Below are 25,373 nucleotides of genomic sequence, written 5' to 3' on the forward strand. Positions count from 1 at the left end.
TTAGGTACCCACATCAGCTCCTAAAAGTTATCAGAACAGTCTTTCTGGACCACTACATTTACCTTCGTTCTCATAGTCTCAGGACAAACATTTTGTCACAAACCAAACACATATTCTCCAAGTATACTTCTGCAGAAGTAGCTAAAATGCTACAACTGCATCATTCACTTGTGTACTTAGGAAAGCACTGAACAGGCATGAGCACAGAAGTGCACAGAAGTCCAAGTAAATTCAGATGCATACCTTCAAGTACACCTACTGCTAGAAATCGTCCATAAAACAACTCCACCATTGGGTTCTTTGGTTTCTCTCCATCCCTGAAAACAGAAAGGATGTTAGTGTAAAAATCAAACACAAATCTATGAACTTTCATAAAACTACAAGCAGAATATTCTGAATTCATTATGGAAATGCTGCCTATTTTACTCAACTACTGTTCATTTAGTTTTGTACTTTCCTCTAAAGACAGTAACAATGATTCATATATTTGCAATAAGTATATTCTGAAAATTAAATTTCAGAAGTGCTTCATTCTAGGAAAATTTATGTAAATCAGATTCAATTCGTGAGTGGTTAAATTGTACAAAACCCTTGTAAAAACCATTTCCTGCAACACTCTAGAAACAGTTATGTATTCAAAAGACAGTTTACAGGTGTTCACTTATACAAACAATGTGTATTTACTTCTGAGAAGAGAAACAGGAGCAAGGTTTTGAAGCATTTAAACTACATGACTGAAAAGCAAAAATGCATTCAAACGATAAAAACCCTAATTGATTATGTACAACACAACCAATCTCTACTCTTCAGATACTTTGGACTTCATTCAACAAGATTTTTAACATGAAATCAGAAAGCGAAAAAAGAATTCACAGAAAATCGAAGGTACTGGCACGTATGGAAAAAACATGCTTGAACTAAAACAAGCTAGACAGTTGGATCTTTTTCAGCCATACAGTGAGAAGTGTTATTTTTGGTTATTTGGTTTGCTTTTTCTCATCAAAATGTACAATATACAGAGCTAGGAAAAAAATCTTACCTCTCTTCTTCAGCTTTAATTTGGAAGGCATCTTCTAGCCAATCTAATAATTTGTGTGTAAATTCACTAACATCTTGCTGTTGAAAAATATAAAATTATCAGTATATATTCACACATGTAACAGAACACAATGAAGTGTCACCTTACAAGGTCAGTATAGCAGTATTCGCCTCCACAAGAGCTCCAAAAATCACACTATGTCTAAGACTATGCCATGATTGATTTTTTTTTTTTTTTTTTTTTTGGTGGCTCTTAGAGCACACCAGGGCTCTGGTGTTCCTCAGCCATCACACTGTCCTGTGATCCTTATTACTTGGGCTCAGCTTTCATACCATGCTAGTCCAAAGGCATCTTATGAATTCCATTGTTCAAACCCTTTGGTATCTAACAAGTGGTGACTAATACTACTTTCATCAAGCACTAAATTCAGCATGCTGTCGTAATTAAACACCTTAGCCACATAACCTCATGTGGGAGAAATAAAGCACCTGAAGAAACAAAGTGTTTCTCAGAAAAGCAAAATATACCCACTATGATTTAGGCAAGAATCCTGAATATGAATATTAGGACCCTCCAAACCAGTATCTACATAGACGAATACTATATTTGGACTGTACCAGCCCTGGATGTACTGTTAGATCAGAAGAATAAAGCTCTTTCAAAAACCACAGACTTGGAAGCTAAATTATACCCTAAAAACAAGAATGTGCAACTATTAGTTAGGTTTTAAAACAATAGTAAGAAAGTATACTGAATAAAATAGTCACACTGGAATTTTTTTGTTTGGTTGGGGTTTTTTTTGGTTTTTCATAAAAGTGACTAGAGATTACATAATATCAGAAAAAAAGCTCAAAGACTGTGATAATTAGGAGTTTCTTGTCTGTGGACATTCTGAATTTTTTTTGTCCATTTGAAGTATTTCCTGTTGCCAGATGACCATATGAAAACATGAGTAAGCTTGAAGGAAAATACATAGAAATTACCTGTTGGGAATCATTTGATTTAAAAGCATCTTTAAGGATTTCAACCGCTCTTGATGGGTCAACATATTTTCTCTTCGAACCAACTAGAAGTGCAAACAGATACCTCAATTCACGCATGAAAGGCAGATTCCTATGTTCCTGTATTTGAAGAAGAATTAAAGACATTTAACAAAGTGGTAACAAAAATCTACTTTACAGAAGCATTACCCAATAAACTAAGCATATATACAGCCAATCATCATAATATATAAGCTTACTTGTAGAACTAGCAAGGTAGTGTTGCATGCCTTTTACTTGCCAGTTTTACAAAATAATGTAGTTCTCTGGGAAGAAAATTACATGTCAGAAACTAAAAGCTCCCTGAAACCACATCTAGATGTGGCTGTTTGACTTGAAATGGGGCTGAATGGACAAGTGGACAACCTGAGTTGCATTTAAGACAGAACTGTTGCTCCCAAGACTTACAAAGCCTTAAGTAATACACTGCAACAACATGCACTGATTTTACTGAAATTAGTATTCCTCTGTACCTCTGGCAGAATTTCTTGTGAGCCTTCACACTGCCTAGTACCTTTTTAAGCTTATTTTTTACTGAAGACATAAATTTATAAGGTGTTCGCAAATCATTATTATTTCTCTTGACAAAAGAGAAATACCTTGCTCTCCTTTCTACCTATTTTTTAAGTACAGTTCATGGGGAATATGGAGTTCTTTTTCTGGTTTCCAGGAAAGAAGCAGAAGAAATACTTTATGCCTGTATAATGAAAAGCACATACACTGAAACACAAATCCGTCATACCATAGATTAAACCACAGGTTACAAATGCTGTGGAGACTGGATATGTCTCATACTCCTGAGTAGATAGTTAACAATTACTTGTGAAATTGAAAACCCATGTAATATCCACTTGTATTTAGAACAAAATATCATTCAAAGGCAGCACAGGTGTCAGATGCTGGTCAAACTGGAATTACTTGATGACAAACTATTTCACATGCTCATCAAACAGCAGGCTTGTTTAGTCACTCCTATGTCAATCCTGGATGCACAAAGCTTTTTGTACATAAAGTCTGCTTTATTTCAGCTTTAAAAACTGTGCATGGTAAATTGGAACATGTTCCACATAATATCTAAAAAAATAGTTTTAGTCACATAAATTCAAGTTTTACTTGCTCTTCTAGTCCACCTTGCAAGACACCTGCCAATTATAAACAACGTTCACAGAAAAGGCTGAAGACTTCATCAAATGACACCCTAATTCAGCATTAAATCACCATAATTTAAGAATAAAATCAGTCTCCCATTTACATATTTAAAGCATTTTATAACAACAAAACAAGGAAACAAATTATGAAAGTGATTATCTTCTTACTATTTACATGAAGTGATCTATTAAAAATGAATAGAATTTCAAGTTTTAGATACAGATGTATTTTGCCAAGATGCTTTAATACCAGTGATAATTCATACGCATAATATAGACAACTGACAAGAGAATACTCTAGATCTCACCTTCCTTTTGTTAAATCTGAAATACACAGGCAGTGAGTATTATTGCATTACTTACCTAAATTTACGCAACTAATTTGGCTGAGTTTTAAGTATACTTGTAGCTTTAGGTTGAACAACTGGCTACTGATGTTAGTGGGATTACTCAGAACAAATACCTCTGTGAAGCCTATAAAAGTTCTCTAAAACTAGAAAAATCCTTGTTGTTTTTTTGAGAAAGCTCAATTTAATACATTAGGCATGATCCTTGACCAGATTATGTGGGCATTACCACAACAAACGGTGTTTCTGACTAAACAAAGCCTAAAATCTTCAAAAGGATGTGAGCCACTCCCCAAGACAAGGTATACAGTTCCACAAAGGACTTGCACATTAAAACAAAAGAACTAATAAAGTGATCACAGCACAGTATATGGCTCTCAATTTTAAAGCATACTGTAGGTGCACCAACACACACACAAAAAAGATTAAAATCAATTTTGAAATGAAAACTGTATGGGAAGTTCATAGTCTAAAACATTCTTTATTTTATCACCTATCCTGCCTGCATAAATAATTTCTTGATACACTGATATTGGAACAATTTATGATTAAGAAATGCTTCTAAAGCAATCTACATGTTTAATACATAGTAAACATTCACTATTGTCAATCAGTATGCCAGGACACTGGCTGGCATAACGATAATGTTGAAACAGGGGGAAAGATGTGCTAACCTGTAGCACAGTAACCCACTTCCTCTGATAATAAAATGTTTCCTGAATATATTGTTGAGGTCAAATATTTAGCTGGCCTCACTGTGTACAGCAAAAAAGATCTGTTCATATGACAGCAAGAGGTAAGAGAACTGGAGAGCCAAGAAGCTGCAGTAACTACAGAGAACCATATTTGTTCTACAGAAGGAAGCTGAGGAACACACCAAGGAAGAAAAGTGAATTTCAAATTAAAAAGAACAAAAACAGATTGGAGATTTTAAGTGTATGCCCAAGTTTAAAATCCAGAAAAACAAAGTCCAATCAGTGGATGCAAACAGGGTGGGGTTGTTTGTTTCGTTTGGGCTTTTTTTAAAGTCAAAATTTATACCAATGACTTGTGGATTCAAAATTTTACATGCCAAATTATTAATAGCATTTGGATTCAATATATTGACAGGAAAACAAAAACACCCCACTATGCAATATTCCCTTAAGTACAACCACATGCTTTAATTCTGAATCAAGAGAGTGTCATGACCCTTGCATTAAACTCTACTTTCTATCAACTGGAAGAACAACAGGATGTAAACCAAAGTTTTGAAAATCCGGGATTATTAAAACTTGGTCTTTATTAGCAAGGAAATTTGATCCTAGGGAATGTCAGTCACACACAGTACTTAATACTAGGTTAAAAATAAAATGTTTGCTAACACAGGCTACGTTCACATTAGAAATGCTCACCTACTAGCGGCAGTGCTGCTACAGCTGTATCAGCAAAGCCCTTCCACTGAACCTGGTCTAAGCAGCAGTATGCCGAGCAAACTCTGCCTCTCTCAACACCCTGCCCATACTCTAATGTGAGGCTAATGTATTTTATGTAAGACCCATAACAGGAAGCTCAAAGAAACACTAATTAGCACCTATAAAATCCATGCTAATTTGAGCTAGGAACAGTGCAAAATTCAATTACAAGAGAGAAACACCCTTATCAGCCACGAGGGGAAGTTAGCTTCCAATTTTACCTTTTGGTTTCGGGGCAAGTCTTGAGCATTTGCAGGAGGATTGAAATTCAAAACTAGTCTTCGAAACTCCAGTAGGTTAAATAATGACTGAAAAGAAAAAAAAAAGTAAAAAACATTTAAGCACTTCTACAAACAAAATTCTTCCAAACATGCCTTAGCAAAATAAATGGAATGTTAAACATATGCAGTGCTAAAGTTTCATTTCAGAAGCTAGATTATTTCACTTAACTTTACTAAACACATTTTCACTAGAAGATAATTATTTTTGCCAAGTAAACAGCATAATAAAAAAACCTGCTTTATACTTAATCACATAAACAGAACAATTTTAGATGATAGGTACACTACTTTTAAAAACAAGAATTTTATTAATTCTGTAACTGTTAGTTTTCAAATTGAAATTAAAGCCTGTTTAGACATGTAAAATTCATCTTGTAGCCCCTCTATCATCTACCTCCTCAGCACAGAGAGAGTACATCTTTGTATATGCAACTTAAATCCACTTGCAATTATCTGTATTTTTTGCATTGTTTACTCCTCCCATTATTATAGGATCTGTATGATGTACATTAGAGTAAGGAAACAGGATTATACATCTTTGCAGGTAACATTCTCGTTTTACAGACAATAAGACACAAAAACAGGTGTCTACAGGCACACCCACAAAGAACCCCATAGTGTAACACAGAGCCTGGAGCCAAGAGAGTACAAGAACAAAATGACTCCGGGTTGCAAAAATAAAAGTCCAAAGCATTAGCTGAAAACCGAAGTCCTCAACACTTGCATAACCGCATCATTGATGTTCCGTACGGGCAGAAAGCACTTTAACTAAAGTTCACTTCATTACCACAGACTAGCATTTTGATGAAGAAAGGGTAGCAGAAAAGGTCTAAAGCATTTTAAACATGCTCATCAGAGAAGCACCGGGAAGATTTACCCTCCTATTCATACCCTTTGGTTTTACAACCTATGATTAACTACCCCCCCACCCCGCCCCCGATCACATATTAGCTATTTATTTTGGAAAGGCAGAGCTTGCCTCCCCCAGCAATAGACTTTGATCCCGCAACTTGTCCTACACAGGTAAAGACTTAAAACGCAGACCACAGCAAGTTTAATAGGATTTCAACCGCACAGTGTCAAGAAAGTGACATTCAAATTGTGAAGAGGCACTGCATTTTTTTCTAATAATTTAGAACATGTTGGAAGGAAAAAAAGATGAGTTTGTCAAAAGTTGCAATTTTCCCAACTCTCCTCATGAAAGAGCCTTTACAAAGTTTAATCTCTTCCGATACCACACAGTATACAGTGTCTCCAGCAAAAAGTTGTCTTTCCTAACATTTTTAAATTTAAATATAAAATAATTTGAAAAATAATATCAGAAACACCAACCAAAAAACATCTTTCTGACCTTGCTAAATCAACAGACAATTGAGTAGTGAAGCTTTTTTTTCCTCTTTCGCTGTTCAAAATACAGGTTCCCCTTTTATCCGTCCTTGCAGAAAATGGAGATTAAAACAGAGTCCTTTGTTTACTTACTCAAAGAATAGAAAATGTTAATATTTAATTCGAGTGTCATTCTAGAAGTTGATACTAACTGAAGTTATGTCTCATGATGTAACAGCATTCCACTGGTGGGCTCTTCATCAAGCAAAACACAGCAATGTCTTACATACAAAATAAACCAGCTGCTAAAATATAATGTCCAAAGATTGACTTATCTTCATGACTAACCCAAGTGCCAAGCAGCTGAGCTGCCCACTTTCATAACACACATATACGAATTAAGTACAGAAAACTGTATTAAAGTTTAGAATTTTTGCCTGGCGTTCAATCCACAAGAACTATATTTCTTTAATCCAGAACTCTGAACTGTGAACATGTAACTCCATGCTTTACTAAGCTGAACAGACCTATTTTTGCAAGCTGCTGAGAATAATCTAGAGGATTGTCTGATATGGTCTTTTCTTCTTCAGCTTTGTTCTACTCAAAATTTCTTATGCAAGATACTTAGTTATTAAACTTTTCTCCAAAACAGCTTATGCTGTGTGTGGTTGTACTGAGATGCAGCAGAACACTCACAGTTAATCTACTGCTAACACCACTAATGCTAACAGGACAGTACTATGTTGTAGCTCTTCTATACTGAGCTAAATCAACTTCAGGAAACTTCTATCTTCATAAAAAAAAAGAAGGTAATTTCCCAGCGTAAGTATAAACAAGTATACAATAAGCGTGCCTAAGACCAACCAATTTTTGTGCCCGAAGTACCTCAAGGAGGAACCTACGGTTCTTTCTGAGGTAAGGAGATAAAAATGAGCTCACCTAAGCCCTCATTGCATCAGAGACCTCCCATGGCCAACCACCCCAGTGCTTCAGAAAGGGGCTAGGCAAAACAATTCCCAATTTGGCAAGCCATCTGTTGACTAGGTTTTCTACACCCAGGGTAGGTGATGACATGGAGCAGAAGCTGTTCTTCTGCAGCCACTGAGAGACACAGCAGAGACTGTCCCTGGCCCGAGTGCCACCCACTGGCCCCACACCAAAGCACTGGCCTTTGGCACTTTATCCCTTACCCACTTGGCTTCAGCTACAGAAAAGTGTCAGGAGTCCCAGTGCAAGAAAACAGGCTGGATCTGAAAGGTGATACTTCATATCTACTGGCCTAAGTCTTCCAACGTAAAGTATGCAAAACTTATGCATGCAAGAAAAATTCTCTAAAGGGTGGGGGGTTTTTTCCCCCAGTGTATTTAAACCTATTTAAAAGCTGTCATCTGGAAACTTGACCAAGCAAGGCTAAGATAAGTTATATCAATTCAAATTGTCATGAAAATCAACAGATTTTTAGTATACCTGCCTCCTATCATGTCAGTTTGGGGGCTGAACAAGATAGTAAAAGAAAATGAGAATAAACAACAACAAAAATTCAGTATCGGTTTAGGGAGTTCAAACTAACCATGCTGTATGACAAGACATACTGTGGCTTTCCCCTGCTATAGGTGCTGATGATATAGATGTATTTTCTGTCATGCCAGAAAGAGCTAGGTAGAGTTGTAGCTTCAAGACTGTAAAATACTAAAAAGGTTCACTTTTCTGAGTAATGTCTACCCACACTGTATAGAGTCCAAATCCAATTTCAGAATATCAGCTGCCTTGGTTTCACCTAAAACACCCTGCTTATCCCTTTCCCCCTCTTAATGTTTAAGATTATCAAAACTAAGGACCTTGGCAGAATTTAGCCTGCCTGAGTAAAGGTAATTCTTAACATTCTTAACATTCAAGCACTGTGATGCTGCATTAATACTGCAAGAATATAAATTAGTCAGCATATTAAATCCATAAAAGCTTGGCATGCAGAACCACCAGCAGGGTCCTAAAATAGTAGTTACTGACATCAACAATACTTGGAGAGTAGGAAAACAGTACTTCTGTATCTAGATAAGATACGACCTACCAAGATGCAGCACAAAGCTTTAGACAGGCTCTTTGATGGATTCTTGCAAGTTCTATAAGCACAGGGCACTAAAACCAGCTGTTTCACTAAAAGATGTATGAAAACCTTTTGTTTTCTTTGATTAGCAATTTTGTATTTGTTTCCACCATTGAGAACAAAAAGCAAAAAATTTTGCACAAGAACTCGGGAATTTTAAATATTGATCACCTTTATACAAGTTTACACAAAAACCTTAATTTCATAATGCTGTGAACACAGCCATCTTCCCATTCAATTTGCAAAGGTTAAGCTTGGAAGGAAGGAATGACTTTCAAATTGTTCTGTGAAACACCCATTAAAGCAATTCAGACTACTAATTCTAAACCAGTCAGCAAGATGCCAGAAACATTCTCATTTGGCAGAAAATCATCTAGGATGCTTAAGTAGAATGAATATATTTGACCAGTGCTGTAATGCATGCAGAAAACCTAAACTTGTCGTAAGGTGATAAGTAAGGGGGGGGGGGGGGGGATCACAGTTACTAATGAAGCTTAGCAAACAAAATAGGACATACCTACTGGCACACAGCTGGAACACCACCAGCATATTGTGAAATGCCATCATCATTCAGGTTTCTCTTAGAGTAGCCCCAAGAAAAGCTGTGCAACTCCCATTCTTGTGGCAGGCCAGTCTGTAGGCTCCCTTTTACCAAAGTGATGGGGATTAACATCAGGCAAGGGTGCCAGGACTAGTGTAGGTGTGCATAACAATACCTATGTGTCAGCAGCAAATACTGGCTAGGAATTTGTCCAAATTAGTGCCAAGGCTTGAGATTTAAACAGGAGAAAAATAAAAAGACTAACTTGAATTTTGGCAAAGAAAACTTAGGAAGAACTTAATTTGGCTAGTAACCAAAAACTAAATACATCTTATTAGTATGGCTTGAAAAGCAACTCTCTGGCAGGGGGAAAAGTAAAGTATGCATTCCTACAGAGCTCTTAAACGAATTGTTTCATGTACTGGCATTTAGCTAAAACATGATCTTGTGTAAGTTGAAAGCTTATATATGCATTAACACATCGCAACACCCATTTGTCTCATTTAGTCATCTGGGGCCTTTTATGCATTTCCAATATTACATCTATTCAGATTTTAAAGCCACAAAGCAGAGACTGTAACTACCTTCATTCTGTATAGCAAGCAGAGAGCAATTTTAAAGAATGAATACATTATTATTGTTCTAAAAATAAAAAGCAAAAACAGAGCTCTGCCCATGTCATTAATTATATTATTTGGAATAGTTTGCCTCTGCCAACATGACAAATTAGATTTATGTTCTCACTTCACTTTATAAACAATTTTGGTGGTTTACTGTATATAGAGCTAGTTTTACTGGGGTAGATCGACTATTATTAGGGTTAACTTTTTATTCATGCCAATAATCCAAATCAAAGAAAACACAGAACTCTACGGAATGTATGCTCCCACCTGCACATGTTACCATATGGTCCTTCCAATAACATTAAGAACTTTAAATTTACTAGTTGAAGTAGTACTTGAAGTACACTTAGGCTTATTAGTGACTTAACACTCCTACACGCTTCAGATTGAATATTAGTGTCCAGCAGAGCTCCGTACTGCAAAAACATAAGCAACTTCACTGGCAACTAAGTCCACTTCTCTCCAACTTTCAAGTCTTCTGGACTCTATACCACTAATTTGGGAGAATGATTTCTCCCTCCTCTTTAAGGCCTTCCCCACTTTTTCTATTTATTGATCTATTTTACTATTTTACCTTTTGGTTCATATTCTTAAACCTACTTCTCTTACAACAAAGTCCATGAAGTGGCCGCTCTGCTCCTGTGCTACACTTCTTTCTGACCAGCACCTTCTTAGAACTCACACCGGGGCTGCCTCCTACCCCACTTGTGCATGTCTTATTCCTGTAAGTGGTAAATCCTGTTTTCAGAATAGAGACTAATGACAGGCATTAAACGTGGTCATCAGACCTATATTTGACCCTATGCATGCACTGCACAGCAGTAAAAGTCAGCAAGCATAAATACAACAAGAATTCTTCCTATAATGCTTAAACGAAAAGGAAACTGACTGTTATATGTATATGCAAATTAGTTTAAACACATTTTACTTACAATGTAGAAAATAATTATTGTAACAAGACTATAGAGAATTTTAAATATCTTTTCTCTTAAGCACACAGTAACCCTGTGTAATGTCTTCTACCTTTCAGAGAAAAAAAAAAAACCTTAAGAAAATGAGGAAGTCACCCAAAACATATTCCTGATATTGCTTCTTCCCATACACCGAGAATTTGGCACAGCCAAAAGCCTTTCTGAAAATCCTCATATTGTTTAGAAAATTGCCTGTAAGGAAGAGAGAAGGGAAGAGAGGAAAAGAGCTTCAAAGCTGGGACTAGAGCAGGTTCCTGTTCAAACTTTGTTGTGAAAGTATAGGAAGAGGAGTTTTTTTCTCTCTCCCTCTCTGAAACAAAACTCCTACAGACAGATATGACACTATCTCATGGGTGAACTTCAGCAGAAAAACCCCACATGTACAGTGGTAGCAGTCAGGAAAACTTTTAGCATTTTCAAAGTCACAGAGAGATTCAATCTCAGATCTTAAAAGCTTTGGAAAATATCTCAAAAAGGACATTTTTATTTATAAACCATCAACCAACCAGCATTTCAAACCGCTGAAAACCAAAGTATAAAATGCAGTTTTAAGCTGTCATGTTTTGCTTTTCCAAAAGGCTGAGGTGTAACATGGAAGATGATGGAAAACAGCTTTCATACTGTTTGATCTAGAAAGTCAAACTAACTTAAGACCTCTAGAAGACTTGGGTTAAGTCAACATTTTCAACAAACAGCTCACCACAGTATTACCAGCCTGCATTTAGAGAACATTTACTTGTTTATAGCAACAAATTCAGAACATTACTGCAATTCAGGAGACAGATAAGGATGATGTGAGATGTGTCCAGAAGAATTCACTTTATACTTGTGTCTTGGCACATACTAAAAAATGCCATTCAACCACTCCTCTATTACATGTTCAAAGCAAGAAAAAAAAATTCTGTTAGGACATAACAGCCAACATTTCCTTACACGGTTACAGTTTTCAACTTCTTGCCTAAATGCACAACAACATGAAATCAGTTTGTGGTATAACCTTAAACACCACACCTAAACAATGCAAAAGCTTTATGCCCTTCCAAACCTAGGAATTGCACATAGGATCACAACCCAACATCTATTCTGTATCCTTTATTTTAAAGGGACAACTATGTATGAGTCAAAGCTAAAGCCACCATCCATTAAAGCTTTCCAACCCTTCACAACAGAAATCGCAATATTGTATACCACTAAATATAAGGTAAGAGTTTCAAAAATCACACAAGCAACCTGAGGGAGCTGGAGACCACAGTGAAGAACAAAAACCAGGAAAAGGAATTTCCTGTCAGCAATATCATAGGATGACTGAACTTGGAAGTGACAGGTCAATCTTTACTCTACAGGTGAACAGAGGGAGTGACGGAGGGAAAGCAAGAAATTAGATTTCCCACTTCATTATTCCTCTTCCCATGAAATTCTACAGAACAGTTTATATCATATCCCATCCCCCCCAGGCTGCTCCAGAGAGAAAACAGTGGAAAGAAAATATTCCATCAATGACCACTTTAACGCAAATGGGTATTGCACACTGAATGTTCTTCAGCATGCAACCTTCCGTTGCATGTCCAGGAAAGCAAGGGAGTTGTGTACAATATACATATATGCAACTTTCATTATATAATACTAGGCTTTTGGGTATTAATGCACTACCATGTCATCCATCACAATCCCTTCCATTCAACATGACAGATAGGAAAAACAAAACAATGCAAAAGTTAGATACTTGCGGTGGGCTGCTTCAAAGATGGTAAGAACAATAGCTGAGCCACCAACTGGGAAGAAAATGCTTCCTTGATTCTCACCCCTCAAGCTGGCTCGCTTCTTTCCAGAACTAGAAGCTTAGGATCAAATGAGATCCTAACCCCAAATATATTGACATCAGAAAAGCAAGAAGGCTGCTCCTAAACACAATGCAACAGAGTAAAATGCCAGAAGCGGTGTGAGGGACCCTGAAAATAAAAGTTAAAGAGAGCAGCCATGGAGATTTATGCTTGTAAGACAGTAGCTTTTTAATTCTTTGTTCTGCAAGCTATGTACTTCGGGGGGGGGGGGGGGGGGGGGGGGGGGAGCTCTCATTTTTGAATGATTAACCAGACTATGACAGACTCCCAGAGAAAAGAGTGTGGGGATGCCAAGCCTCAGCTGTCCTGTTGGGATAACTCATTTGGGAAAGGGAGGAGCTACAATCCAGACAGGCCTTCGGGAACTCACGAGACCCAGGAAAACACTGCACCTAGTACTTTAGGTATGGGACGGGGGGGAAGGAAAGAAACACAATTTTCATGTGTTTCCCCACAGACTTTCTTCCTTCCATCAGAAATTTGTCCTAGCACACTGAGTGGACAACATTCACTAAACGACCAACTACTCAGTATCTCCCACGACACCTTTTTCAAGGGGCAAGTACTGCCAGGGCATTACTTCTCACACGACTGAAGCCCTACTTGGAACTCCAAAAGATAGTCTTGTGCAATGCCTTAAAGCAAAACACCTGGGAGACAACTTGCACAGGCAGCAAGCCTACAGACATGATTCCAGCAGACACGATTCCAGCAACGCTTCTGTGTCCTGTGCGTTACCCACCTTCTATGTCCTACGTCCTGCAAACACTTAACTCATGCTCAGCATGACACAAAGGAGCCGCTTCACAGGCTCAATAAATGTGTTATTTATAAGCCATTTTCAGACTATAAACTCTTAAAACCAAGGAAAATTGTAAAGTTACATTTTTACAAGGGAGCCACTGAAATCTACTGAAAAAAAGGAAGTAAAAACATATAGGAGTATATTCGTGTTTTGTTTCTTTAAAGAACTTGCTATCTTAAGTTCTATTTCAAGAGCAGACATATGCAGTTACAATAATGAGAATTAAAAAAACCACCAAACCCACACAAACAACCTTCTAGAAATATTCTAAAACCTCAAGATTTAGGGATCCCACTACAAAAGTTAATGTAAATAAACAGTAGCAAAAGCATCTATGGGTGAACTCCTGTCAAAAATATAGGTTTATTGCAAGTTCAAGAGGAGGTGGGAAATCATGAGAGACTTGATTCGTTTCTTGGCAGGTAAGGAAGAAGCACACATACTTTAATACAGTTTTGTTTTGACATATTTTCTGGGGGACTCAGTTTTAAATTCAAGTTATTATCAAGTCAAAAGTCTTCAACAGCAGGACAGATTTGTAGAAGTTATGCTGTGGAAAAACTATTACTGTTCCTTCTAAAGATGCTGAATGTAATTATTGAAAGCAATACTTTGGTTTAGAGCTATCTGAAGAGATACTCCCCTCTTCCCCTACAGAAGAGGATGACTTCCATACATGTGTATTTCTCTAATGCCCAAATAAATACAGATTAAAAGGCAGTATTTCTAGGAAAGTTTAATCTTGTTAAGGTTTGCTGACACTCACTGAAAACACAGCTTAAGGAATTTCATGCTCTTAATGCAAATACAATGAACAATTGATGATTGCATTTGACTAAGTCAGCTAACTGGTGGCTATAAAAAACAACATACATTGCATAAGGAAACGTCAAAATGTCAAAAGCTTTTTTCCCTTAACAAGCACCCCTTAAGTAGAAGGGAAAAAAAAATTTCTTTCTTTGCAATTTAGTTTTAGATTATATTACACAATATATCTTTGTGACTGACAGTAGTTGACATTTAGATATTGTTGACCTATCTGATGTGTCAGGTTTCAAAAGACTCCTAAAGAAAGCTTGAAAATACTTCTACATAGTCAATGCAACCCAAGGAGTCAATCTGCCCTGTGGATAAATAAATATGGTATTAGCTAATACTCTAAATTAACATGCATTAAGTTTCCTGGGATGGTTGTTTGAAACATAAGTCTTCCTGGCTGGCAGACAATATTAATAACCTACATTTTCAACCAACTGAAGTTACAAATCTTTCAATGGTTTACTTGAATTACATTCTATACACATAAATACAGAAGTTTAACTATCTTTTAGGATCAAACCTTTATAATTACAAATGCCACAGATTTTCACATAATATGGGTAGTGACAATAAGAACTAGCTAGCCCTCTTTATAATCCATTTTCAAGGTATAAAGTTGCACATCATGTATAAATAACATGAGATCATAGGTCTAGCATAGGTTTTTACATTCTCTAGCCTCTGTTCTTACCTCTGTGGTTAATGAATTAAAATTCAAGTTTCCTTGAAAACATTTATTTAAACATTTGCAGTTTCCTGTGTATAAATATTTCTTTTACAGAAATGCACATACCCATCAAGTAAGTCATCTTGAGATTTGGGACTACTATGGAATGTAAAATCTGATTACACAACAGAGAAGGTAAAACGCCAAGTCATATTAGCTCCACAAAGAGCTTTATGGAAATAAAATGTTTTTCTATAGTAGCACCAAGACAATGTTTCTGCTATTGGAAAAAGAGCTATATGAAGGAATAAGGAAAGGAGGAGAGATGAACAAGGGAACCATCAAAACATCTCAGGAAAACAGAAAATTCAAACACCTGATAGATTACTAGATGCTGAAAGAAAAGAGGCCTAACAACACAAAAATTCCGGTGGGAACGGAGGTGGTAGAACAAATAAAGAAGTCTTTCTGTTTCCTTATCTACAGCGTTACCTAAGTATTACCTTCAGGTAAGTAAACCCTGTCCATAAAAAAAACCCAGAAAACAAACAAACAAACAAAAAAACCCCAAGCCCCACCACAAACAAAAAACCAAAACCACTTGTTCCTGGTTTCAGCTGGGATGGAGTTAACTGTCTTCCTAGTAGCTGGTACAGTGCTATGTTTTGAGTTCAGTATGTGAAGAATGTTGATAACACTGATGTTTTCAGTTGTTGCTCAGTAGTGTTTAGACTAAAGTCAAGGATTTTTCAGCTTCTCATGCCCAGCCAGCGAGAAAGCTGGAGGGGCACAAGAAGTTGGCACAGGACACAGCCAGGGCACCTGACCCAAACTGGCCAACGGGGTATTCCATACCATGTGATGTCCCATCTAGTATAGGAACTGGGGGGAGGGGGGGGATCGCCACTCGGGGACTGGCTGGGTGTCGGTCGGCGGGTGGTGAGCAATTGCACTGCGCATCATTTGTACATTCCAATCCTTTCATTATTGCTGTTGTCATTTTATTAGTGTTATCATTATCATTATTAGTTTCTTCTTTTCTGTTCTATTAAACTGTTCTTATCTCAACCCACGGGTTTTGCTTCTTTTCCCGATTTTCTCCCCCATCCCACTGGGTGGGGGGGAGTGAGTGAGTGGCTGTGTGGTGTTTAGTTGCTGGCTGGGGTTAAACCACAACACCACTCAACACTAAGAAGTCAAAAAGAACATGGATAACAGCAATCCAATTTATGTAGTCTACTGGGACTTCAGAGTAATTTCTGAAGAAGTCATTCAACAAAAACTTTTAACTAAGCAGCAATGAGGTAAGATGGAAGGTCGAGGTACAGACAAATAGGCAATCAAAAAGAAAAAGAGGGCAGGAGCAAACCATCTGTTCCAGCCTGAAGGGAGGTTACTGCCAATTCATGAAGTCTGTGCTGGTAAGCAAAATTCAGAAGTGATCTAGAAAAGAGAGCAAGTGGCAAGATCACCAAGTTTGCTCAGTACAGAGATACGCAATGTAGTATAAACGAGAGCTGGCAAAGATGAACTGACAGAAGGATCATATGGGACTGAGTGACTATGTAATAAGAAAGCTAAATTGAACACAGATAAGTGTACAGTAATGTACACAGTGGAGAACAACCCTAAAATTTATAGAAAATTATGGGCACCAAGCTAACTAGTATTATTCAAAACTTTGAATTTATGATAGTTTCATGAAAGTATCAGTTCAATACACAAAGTAGTTAAAAGAAGAAAAAAAATAATTAAGAAAGGAAGACAGAATGAAACAGAAAACATTACTATAGAATCATAGGGTAATTCAGCTCAGAAGGAACTGATGGAAGTCTCTTTTCAAACCTCCTGCTTAAAGCAGGATGTCACCTGTGAGATCAGACCAGGCTGCTCAGGGCTTTTCCCAGGCACATCTTAAAAGCCTTCAAGGTTTGACAGAGCCTGCACAGCCTCTCTGGGCAACCTCCACTGCCTGCCTGTCCTTATGGGGAAGAATGCTTCTTATATCCAGGCTGAATCTCTCTTATCTAACCCTACTCCCATTGCCTCTCATTCTCCCAATATCCACTGCTGTGAAAAGCCTGGCTCCATCTTCTCAATGGTCAGCTAATGCAAACCATCCCATAGCTTGCCAGGTTGACTTTTTGGCCTGTCTGCAGTTTATCAGAAACCTCTTTGATTCTCCATGACCTTTCAAAGATGACAGAGTGGCCTTGCTAAGACTTTCCCCCATTATCTCAGCACCACTGGATGCAGCTCAGTGGGTCCTGTAGACTTATATGGGTGAAGTTTCCTCAAGTAATCTCTTACTCAATAAACACTGCTCAGAGTTCCTCTCCCCCAACCAAGCACAGTGGTCTGGGATACCTCATTGGTGAAGACTGAGGCAAAGCAAGGCACCGAGTACCTCAGCCTTATTTAAGCCTCCTGTCACTAAATCACCTGCTCTATTCAGCAACAGAACTATGTTCTCCTTGCTCAGCCTTTTATGACTAGTGTAGCATCAAAACCTCTTCTTGCTACCCTAGACATCCCTTGAGGCATCAACTCTAAGTTAGCTTTCGCTTTCCTAACATCATCCCTTCATGCCTAGGCAACATTTCCAAACTCCTCCTCAGTAGCCCATCTCTGCTTCCAGATCCTGCACACTGCCTGCTTGCATTGGAGCTTGGCCATGAGTTCCCTGAGCAGCAGTACAGACCCTTCTTGTAATCAGAGGATGCTGCCAGCTTTCCTGAGCTCCTCTGCCCTTCAAAGCTGCCTCCTATGGGATCCCAGATACCAACTTCCTGAAGAAGCCAAAGTCTGCTCTCCTGAACTGTAGGGTCTGTACCCTGCTACTCCTTCCTCACTCCTATCAGGATCTTGAACTCCACTATTTCATGGTCACTGCAGTCAAGGGTACCCACGTTACTACATCTCCAACCAGTTTTCCCATTTTAGGGAACAGCAGATCCAGCTGTGCATCATACCTAGGCAGCCCATCAGTACTTGTATCAAGAAGTTGTCCCTGATACTCTCCAGAAATCTGGTGTGCTTGTGTCCTGCTGTGTTGGACTTCCAGCAGATGTCAGGATGATTATTAAAGTTCTCCATGGGAACCAGCCTTGAAAGAAAGCTTTGTCCATAACCCCATCCTGAGGAGGGTGATCTGTAACAAACTAAACAGGTGGTACCTCTACCAGCCTCTCCTGTGATGCTGACCCACAAACTCTCATCTTAAACTGTCATCTTGTCTCACACAAGTACAGCATACATTTGAGCTGCTCCTTCATAAGGAAGGCAATGCCCTTCCTTGTCATCCCTGATTGTCTTTCCTGAAGAGCCTGTATCTGTCCATTGTACCACCTCAAATTCATAGCCCACTCACACCTTGAGAACTTTCCTGGTCCCCCAACTAAAATGCTACTAGAGCTAGAAAAGATCTGGAGAACAGCAATAAGGCAGGTAAGAGGCTAGAACAGTTTCTGTATAGGCAACAACTCAGCAGTCAGCTTGGAAAAAGAGCCCAGCGACCTGGTGAAAGAGTACGACAGCAGTCCACAGAACTGTAACAGCAATCAACTTTTAACTGACTTGTCCACCAGGAGACATGGAGGCCACCAGACAAAGCTAGTGGGAGCCAAGTTCAAAAAAAACCAAACAAAAACCAGGCAGTTCTTCATGCAAAATAGGGAGCACAACTATGGAATTCCCACCCAAAGGATCCTATGGGTGCAAGAAGTTTGCAAGGTTCAAGGGAGACAAGTACATAAAAGAGGTCCACTGGGGATTACTAACTAAAACTGCAAAGGATTAAGAAACTCCCCTAAGGTGAAAGCAGTTGGAGGCTTGGGAGTGTTTTAACAGAGCAGTATCATGTATACTGTTTGTACTCCTCTGTAAGCATGCATTTGCAGAAATTGCTAGGCAGAACGTTGATCTAAATGGACTCAGCCTGAAGTACAACAGCCATTAGTATGAAAGTAACAATATTAGTTTATCTGAAGTGCTTCAGCCTGACAGTAATTTGTTAAAAATGGGTATTAAATATTTTGATTCCTCTCAAAATGTCAGACTACGAAAAGTTACAATATGCTGAATTGCTTCTTGTAGACTAAAAATAAATTTCCCCCTATTGTATTCCACTTTCACCCACAGTTTTCTGTGGGTTTGGATGCTTTTGAATATACCTACAGATTATTTAAAGAAACATATACAGCTTTAGCAATCACTTCTAAAAAAAAAAATCACTTAAAAGATGGGTTCATAAAGTTTATGTACAATGAATCTTTGATATTAGAACATTAGATTTTACTAAACAAGTTGCACTACCTGTACTCATTTCCCTATTGACCCTATCTTCAAAAAAAAAAAAAAAAAGTAGCTTTTAATTAAGCTACATATACACAAAAACAGACTAAGAGCACATATATTGGCTGTATTAGGTAAAACAACCCAAAACAGACACAACTGCATCCATATCAGAACTTCACTTTCCTCCTCCTCAAGTTTCCTTCTTTATCAGTTATTCCTTCTTTTACCCTACTCAGCTATCTATTTTCTTGTAGCTGTTCCAATAAGCACTCCATGATTGAGGGTGTCTCATTTCCTCTACCTACCTCCATTGTCAGCCACCCCCTTTCAGTCATTTACATGCATTCCTTTTAATATAAGCAGTCTGTTCTTCATCTGTAATCCAGTTTTCACATGTTTTTAGGCACCCACAATTGTCATTGATGTCAGCTTGAGTTGCAGACACCCAGGATCTTCAGAGACTCAACTTGTCTTCAGCAACTTTTTAATAAATATTTTGAAGCTTTACTTAGTTACGCTACAGTACTTTCTACATTTCAATCAGGCCTATAGATAAACATGTTAAGAGATGCAATAAATAAGTAATGCTCAGAAACATCTCAACCAGTGGCCTAAACTTCCCAGGAAAACAGATATCTTAAGTTATCCACTCAAAATAAGATAACTCACCTCACAAAAAATACAAGGAAGAGTATACACAGTTAATCGAAGAGGGTCCTTACCTGAATGACAGCACTAAACCAGCACGTGTTGCCAACATTCTTTAATCCTACTGGACAGTTGTCTTGCCGCTTTCGATCATAAGGGTTTGGAGAGTCACTCCATACCTCTGGGTGCGTCCTCTTTAAACTTGCTTTATTTTCTGCAATACTGGCTTCTAGAACTCTTCGGGAACAGAAGGGAGGGAAAAAAGTGAGAAAAAGAAAAAAAAAGGCACAGTAAAACACCTTCAGTTACTAATACAGACATCTTAATTACATCATTCACTAACTTATTGTTGCTGAGCTTGGTTTTAAATTTATATGCAATAACATGTCTTCAAAAGTAAGATGCCATTTTACTTTTAGATATGTTACAGTAATTCCATTACGTTTTGGAAAACGGTATCAGTGAGTGAATGAGTGAGTCTCCTGTGAGAGCTCTAGATACAAGAACCATGTCTGTAAGGCATCAATTATTTAAGAAACAGATTCAAATAGGATGGACAACAAGAAATTTCAGGCAGCACTGTTAGTGTAGTACTTTCATCCACAAATGCTTTTATTGGTATGCAAAGCACAAAGTCACCAATAGTTAATTTACTGACAGTAAACCAAAGCTAGCTAGGCAACTTTCAAAAATGGAAGAAGCTTTTTTAGTTTCCATTTTTGGAACTTATGCAACTGTATTAATCACTTTACATAGCAAGTAATCACTTCATGAGCCACGGGAAGACATCTTCCCACAATTTTTCAAATGCCACTCAAGTTAATTGTACACTTCAATGACCACACTCTGCAGGAAACTGTTCCTACGTGATTTATGTTGAATGTCCATATTTCACATGACAGTAAGATCTGATATGTGTTATGCTCCCAAACTCAAGCTTCACTCAACACAGTATTTCTGTATCAGCACATATCCTTAGACTGGTGACAAAGAACACCTTAAAGGTAATTTGTGGTAGCTGCATATTCTAAACAGAAAGATGGAGATGGATACATTCAGGTCATATAACGATGGCTCTAACTTATAAGCAAAGTTGCCTGGTGTGTGTACTACTGACACAGTAGTCACTATCCCCAATCATCCACTCCGACTACCATGTAAAAGGCTGAGCTGCTATTGAACTACTACATTCGCCAATCACAGGATTTCTGGAGCTGCATGACAAGCATCTAAGCAGTCTGAGCAGCATGAAGGGTTGCCCCCTTCAGTCCTAAACTCACTAAACAAAGACAGGCAGGTTTAGGCTGGTCTGTAAATGGAGTTCCTCAAGGACAAAGTTTGAACACCTTAGAAAAAAACAAAGAAACAGGGTGGGACACACACATGACATAATCCCTCAGTTTCCTAACTGTAAATTTTTGTTTCAAGCTATGCTCTTGTCAAAGTAAGAAAAGGTATCTTACAAGACATACAAGAACTATGAAGCATTATATGAATTTACTGTAGACAACTGCTTTGCGGGACATGCTAATTTGTTATTGCTACTTATTTAATAAAAAAAAAAAAAAAATAGAAGCATTCAGAATTTGAGAGACCATTTGGTATAAATACCACTTTTGTATCAATACATGTCAGGAAGAACCTAAAACTTGTAATTTCTTAAGGATTAATCAATTTCTGACATTTAGTTTTTGACAGATAACCTTGTAACAGCACTGAAAAGACAGGCATATAATCTTCTAAGACCTTCTGCTCTGACATCTCTTCAAACAATGCATAGGGATGGAACCTGATTCTTCAGTAGCTGCTAGTTTTAAGAGTCTTTTACGGTAACATTATCTCCTAAGCAAACCCCAAAATGCAAAGAAACAGTCAAATTCATTTCCCTTCTCACTGATACAATCCTTCAAAAGCGTTAGATGACCAGTGTATCTCTGCTTTGAGAGTAAAAGTTATTTGATGGGGACATTAAAAAATTAATTCAAAACAAATGTCATACGTATTTCAAATAATTTCTCATTCAGGTAGAATTACTTAAACTCTTGTTTAAACTAAATTGAAGGGACCTTTAAAACTGATAGGAAGACTCCGACAGACTGGAATAAATTTAGAATGATGATGTAACAGGACTACAATACTTACTCCATACCACTTTTGCTTCAGGGAAACAATCAAACTTTTTCTTTTTTTCCCAAGCTGAAGAATATTTCAAGATATTTCAAGGTTCAAGTTCAGAAAAATATATATTCTCAAACTGAAATAGTTCCCTACCCCAAGAGTATTACCATTTGTCAATTTAATTACCTACTAAAATTTCTTCCTTGTATTTGTTTTTGTATTTCTTCAGCAGGTGAAGGATTTCCTCATCTCTAGCTCCACCTCAGATCTGTTTCCATGTCTTAAAGTATTTTATTCTCAAAACTTCATATTTTTCCTTAATTTTACTTATAACATTGTCCTCAGAGAGCACATGCAATAGCTGCACACGCTATGTGCCAAACTCATTTTCAGCCATAATGATAGCTATGATGCAAACTGAAATAAAAAGTGAGCACAGTAAACAGGAACCTAATGATCAGTTCAAAAGCTACATAAATAAATGTATTTGCCAGCATAGTGAGTATACCTCTTATACTATAATGTTCACTATATTATAATCATACAGTCCTGATCTGGGAGACTATCTTGACAAAGAATCTTATTCACACATGCTCTCAAAAAAATGAGCATCCTTCCAGAAAGTTAGTACAAGGATTTAGCAATTCTGATTACATAGCTGAAACACCCTCTTTGCAACCCTCGGAGACCACCGCAGCAGTTGCTAGCCGCAGAGCCATAAGCTACGTGCAGGGTATAGCATTTCTCTAGCCTCACAGGACCAAAGGCTTCCCCACCTCCAAGCGTTGGAATCTTGTTTGGAGGGAAACTCTGGAGTGAGGGTTAGTTAATGCCAGGCTTGGCATGGGACTTGAAAGCAGTATTTTATTTCTCTCTAACAAGCTGGGCGTAGCCAAGCAGCTTTGCAGAGCTGCTTGCATGAGGCTAGCCAGACAATGCAATAAGCCTCGGGCAGAGTGAGTCCGCAACACAAAAGTTCAGCCAAACCATTTTGAGGAAGCCCACTAAACATGCTGCAGAGAAGCCCACTCTGGCAGGCTACTCGGCTAAAAGAACAAGGAAGCATCTTTATACTGTGATGATCTTACAGGTGGACATCCAGGAACATCCCCAACTCTACATCCCTCCCCAGTTTCACCTCTGATCTATACACACAATGCTTAACCACAGTGCAGAGTCCCCAACAGTTTCAGTGACCATGTTAAAAAAAACAAACAAAAAAAAAAACCACACTAGGGGTTGTGCACATCCTTATGCACTTATAGCATGGGCTCTCATTTTAATATGGCTGCTACCCTAGGCACAACACAGGCCAGTTACTTTCTTCTTTCAGTCATATCTTACTAGCTTCCCCAGTGAAGCCCTACCTGACCAGCCTCATTCTCTTTCAGTCCATGAAAAGTAATATAAACAGGAGAAGATTTTTCATATTAGGAAATACACTGATCATGCACATTTCCCTGGGAGATTTGAAGAGGGAATAATAAAAAACTTTAAACGTGCCATGTACAAGATGTTCAGCTTGGACACTTGGACATTTCAGCTGCACTCTTCTCAACACCTATGTAGTAATCAGATCTGTCCTCGTTAGGTAGCACAAGGCAATTACATTCAGGAAGACAAATTCTATGCGCATTATAGCATTAATTACACAAGTCAAGAAATTCCATTAATGCTCCCTTGGAAACCTTAACAAAATCAGTGCAAATTAGGTTCCAAAACATGAATACCTTTGGAAAAAAATATCCTCCACACCAAAGGCTGTTTAAATATGCACACATTCTACATTATTAAAAATGAAATATTTCCATAGTTTCATGTGCTTATTATTGACTTCCTGTTTGATTTCTGCTTCTTATTTAACCTAGAAAAACAAAAGTAAATGGCTGCAGCTTGACTTGTTTACAACGACAGTGTTCTACTTTTTGTTTTGAGGAGTCTTGCACAGATACTGTGCTTTCTATTGGAATGCCAACATTCTTCTGTGGGGTGTTAACTACTAAGTGATTTTTTTTTTTTTTTTTTTAAAACAGTCTGAAGTCCTGTCCTTAAGCAAGCTGATTGAATAGCTCAGATCAAGAATTCTGAACTTCCTGTATTTGTACATCTCAGACGTAAATTGCCATCAGCTCAGGGTGTATCTTGGTATGTAACTGAGTTGATCTAATACCTCAGTGCTGCCAAAACCCCCAACACCCTCATTCTTTTCTGCCTCCATTCACAAGCAAAGTCCCATTCCCTTTCTTGTGCCATGATATACTCTGGATCTTTTAATGAATATTTTTGTATGGCTTTGGGAAATAAATTCGTGCAACAAATACTCCAAAGAATACTACAGCAAGCATAGAAAATGTGGTACAGTGTGCAGGCCATATCCCCCTTGGTAGCAGCAAGCTCTTAATTTGGCACATGCTATTGTGTGTAATTTTGCCATCAAATATACATCTCTGTTTCATCAAAAGACCAATATTTTCTCTGTACGTAACTGAACAAATTGTCTACATGCCTTTATACATACCGAAAAAAATGGCATACTTTGTTATTTTCTGCAACCAGAAAAAAGATACACCATAATTTAAGTAAAATGTTTATAATACTTAGTTATGGGCTAAGCAGATAAAACTAAAAAGGGCTTTTCAGCCTGCAAAGTGAAAAACAAAGTCTACAGGAAAAAAATTAAAGCTTGGAGGCTCCCAAGAAGTGAGCACAGCAGAAACAGTCACAGCTTGGGGAAGGAAAAAAAAAGGGAGAAAGATTTCCATGACCAGAAATAGGTCCATCTTTATGAGAGCCTGCCTAAATCACAACTCTGTAATTATGACAATTCTGTCTTTCAAAAAGGAACATGCAAGAGCAGAACTTCTGAATCAGAACTGGACAGAACTTCCACCATAATCTTGTATACATGCACATACTGAGGTCTTAAAAAAAAAAAAACAAAAAACAACAAAAAAAACCCCATACCAAACAGAAAACAACCCCTTAAAATCTTCTTCCAACTATTAATGAGAAGATAAATCCCTCTCATCCCACCTTTCTCTCCTAAAATGTTATCTTACATTCATATAACAAGATGGCTTTTATCACAAATGGGGGGAGGGAGGGGTCTGTTTATTCTCACAGTTAGTACATTTATTTTTCAAAAGGAAAAAGAAAATGACTGTGGATAAAGTAACACTCTCCATATTCTCAGAGTTGGACTTTTCTGATAAGCCATTTAGTCTGTCAAATACAGTGAACAAATACAATACAGTGTCAAATACAGGAGAAGAATTATTGTGGTGAGTCTCCCCCATCTAAATAAT

The 25,373-nt window shown here is 37.8% G+C and overlaps 1 protein-coding gene across 4 annotated transcripts in view; it reads right to left on the reverse strand.

Annotated features, from left to right (window-relative positions):
• USP25 (ubiquitin specific peptidase 25) overlaps positions 1-25,373 on the reverse strand; it is a 93,463-nt gene that overhangs the window by 34,295 nt on the left and 33,795 nt on the right. For all 4 annotated transcript variants that reach the window (XM_052794165.1, XM_052794164.1, XM_052794166.1 and 1 more), the window contains 5 exons: positions 20,025-20,187; positions 5,250-5,336; positions 2,023-2,160; positions 1,040-1,116; positions 244-317 (listed from right to left, as the gene is read on the reverse strand). In XM_052794165.1, the coding sequence (XP_052650125.1) occupies positions 244-317; positions 1,040-1,116; positions 2,023-2,160; positions 5,250-5,336; positions 20,025-20,187 (539 nt within the window). The remainder of the gene's footprint in view (positions 1-243; positions 318-1,039; positions 1,117-2,022; positions 2,161-5,249; positions 5,337-20,024; positions 20,188-25,373) is intronic.

This window comes from Harpia harpyja, chromosome 8 (genome assembly GCF_026419915.1).
Source record: "Harpia harpyja isolate bHarHar1 chromosome 8, bHarHar1 primary haplotype, whole genome shotgun sequence".
NCBI lineage: Eukaryota > Metazoa > Chordata > Aves > Accipitriformes > Accipitridae > Harpia > Harpia harpyja.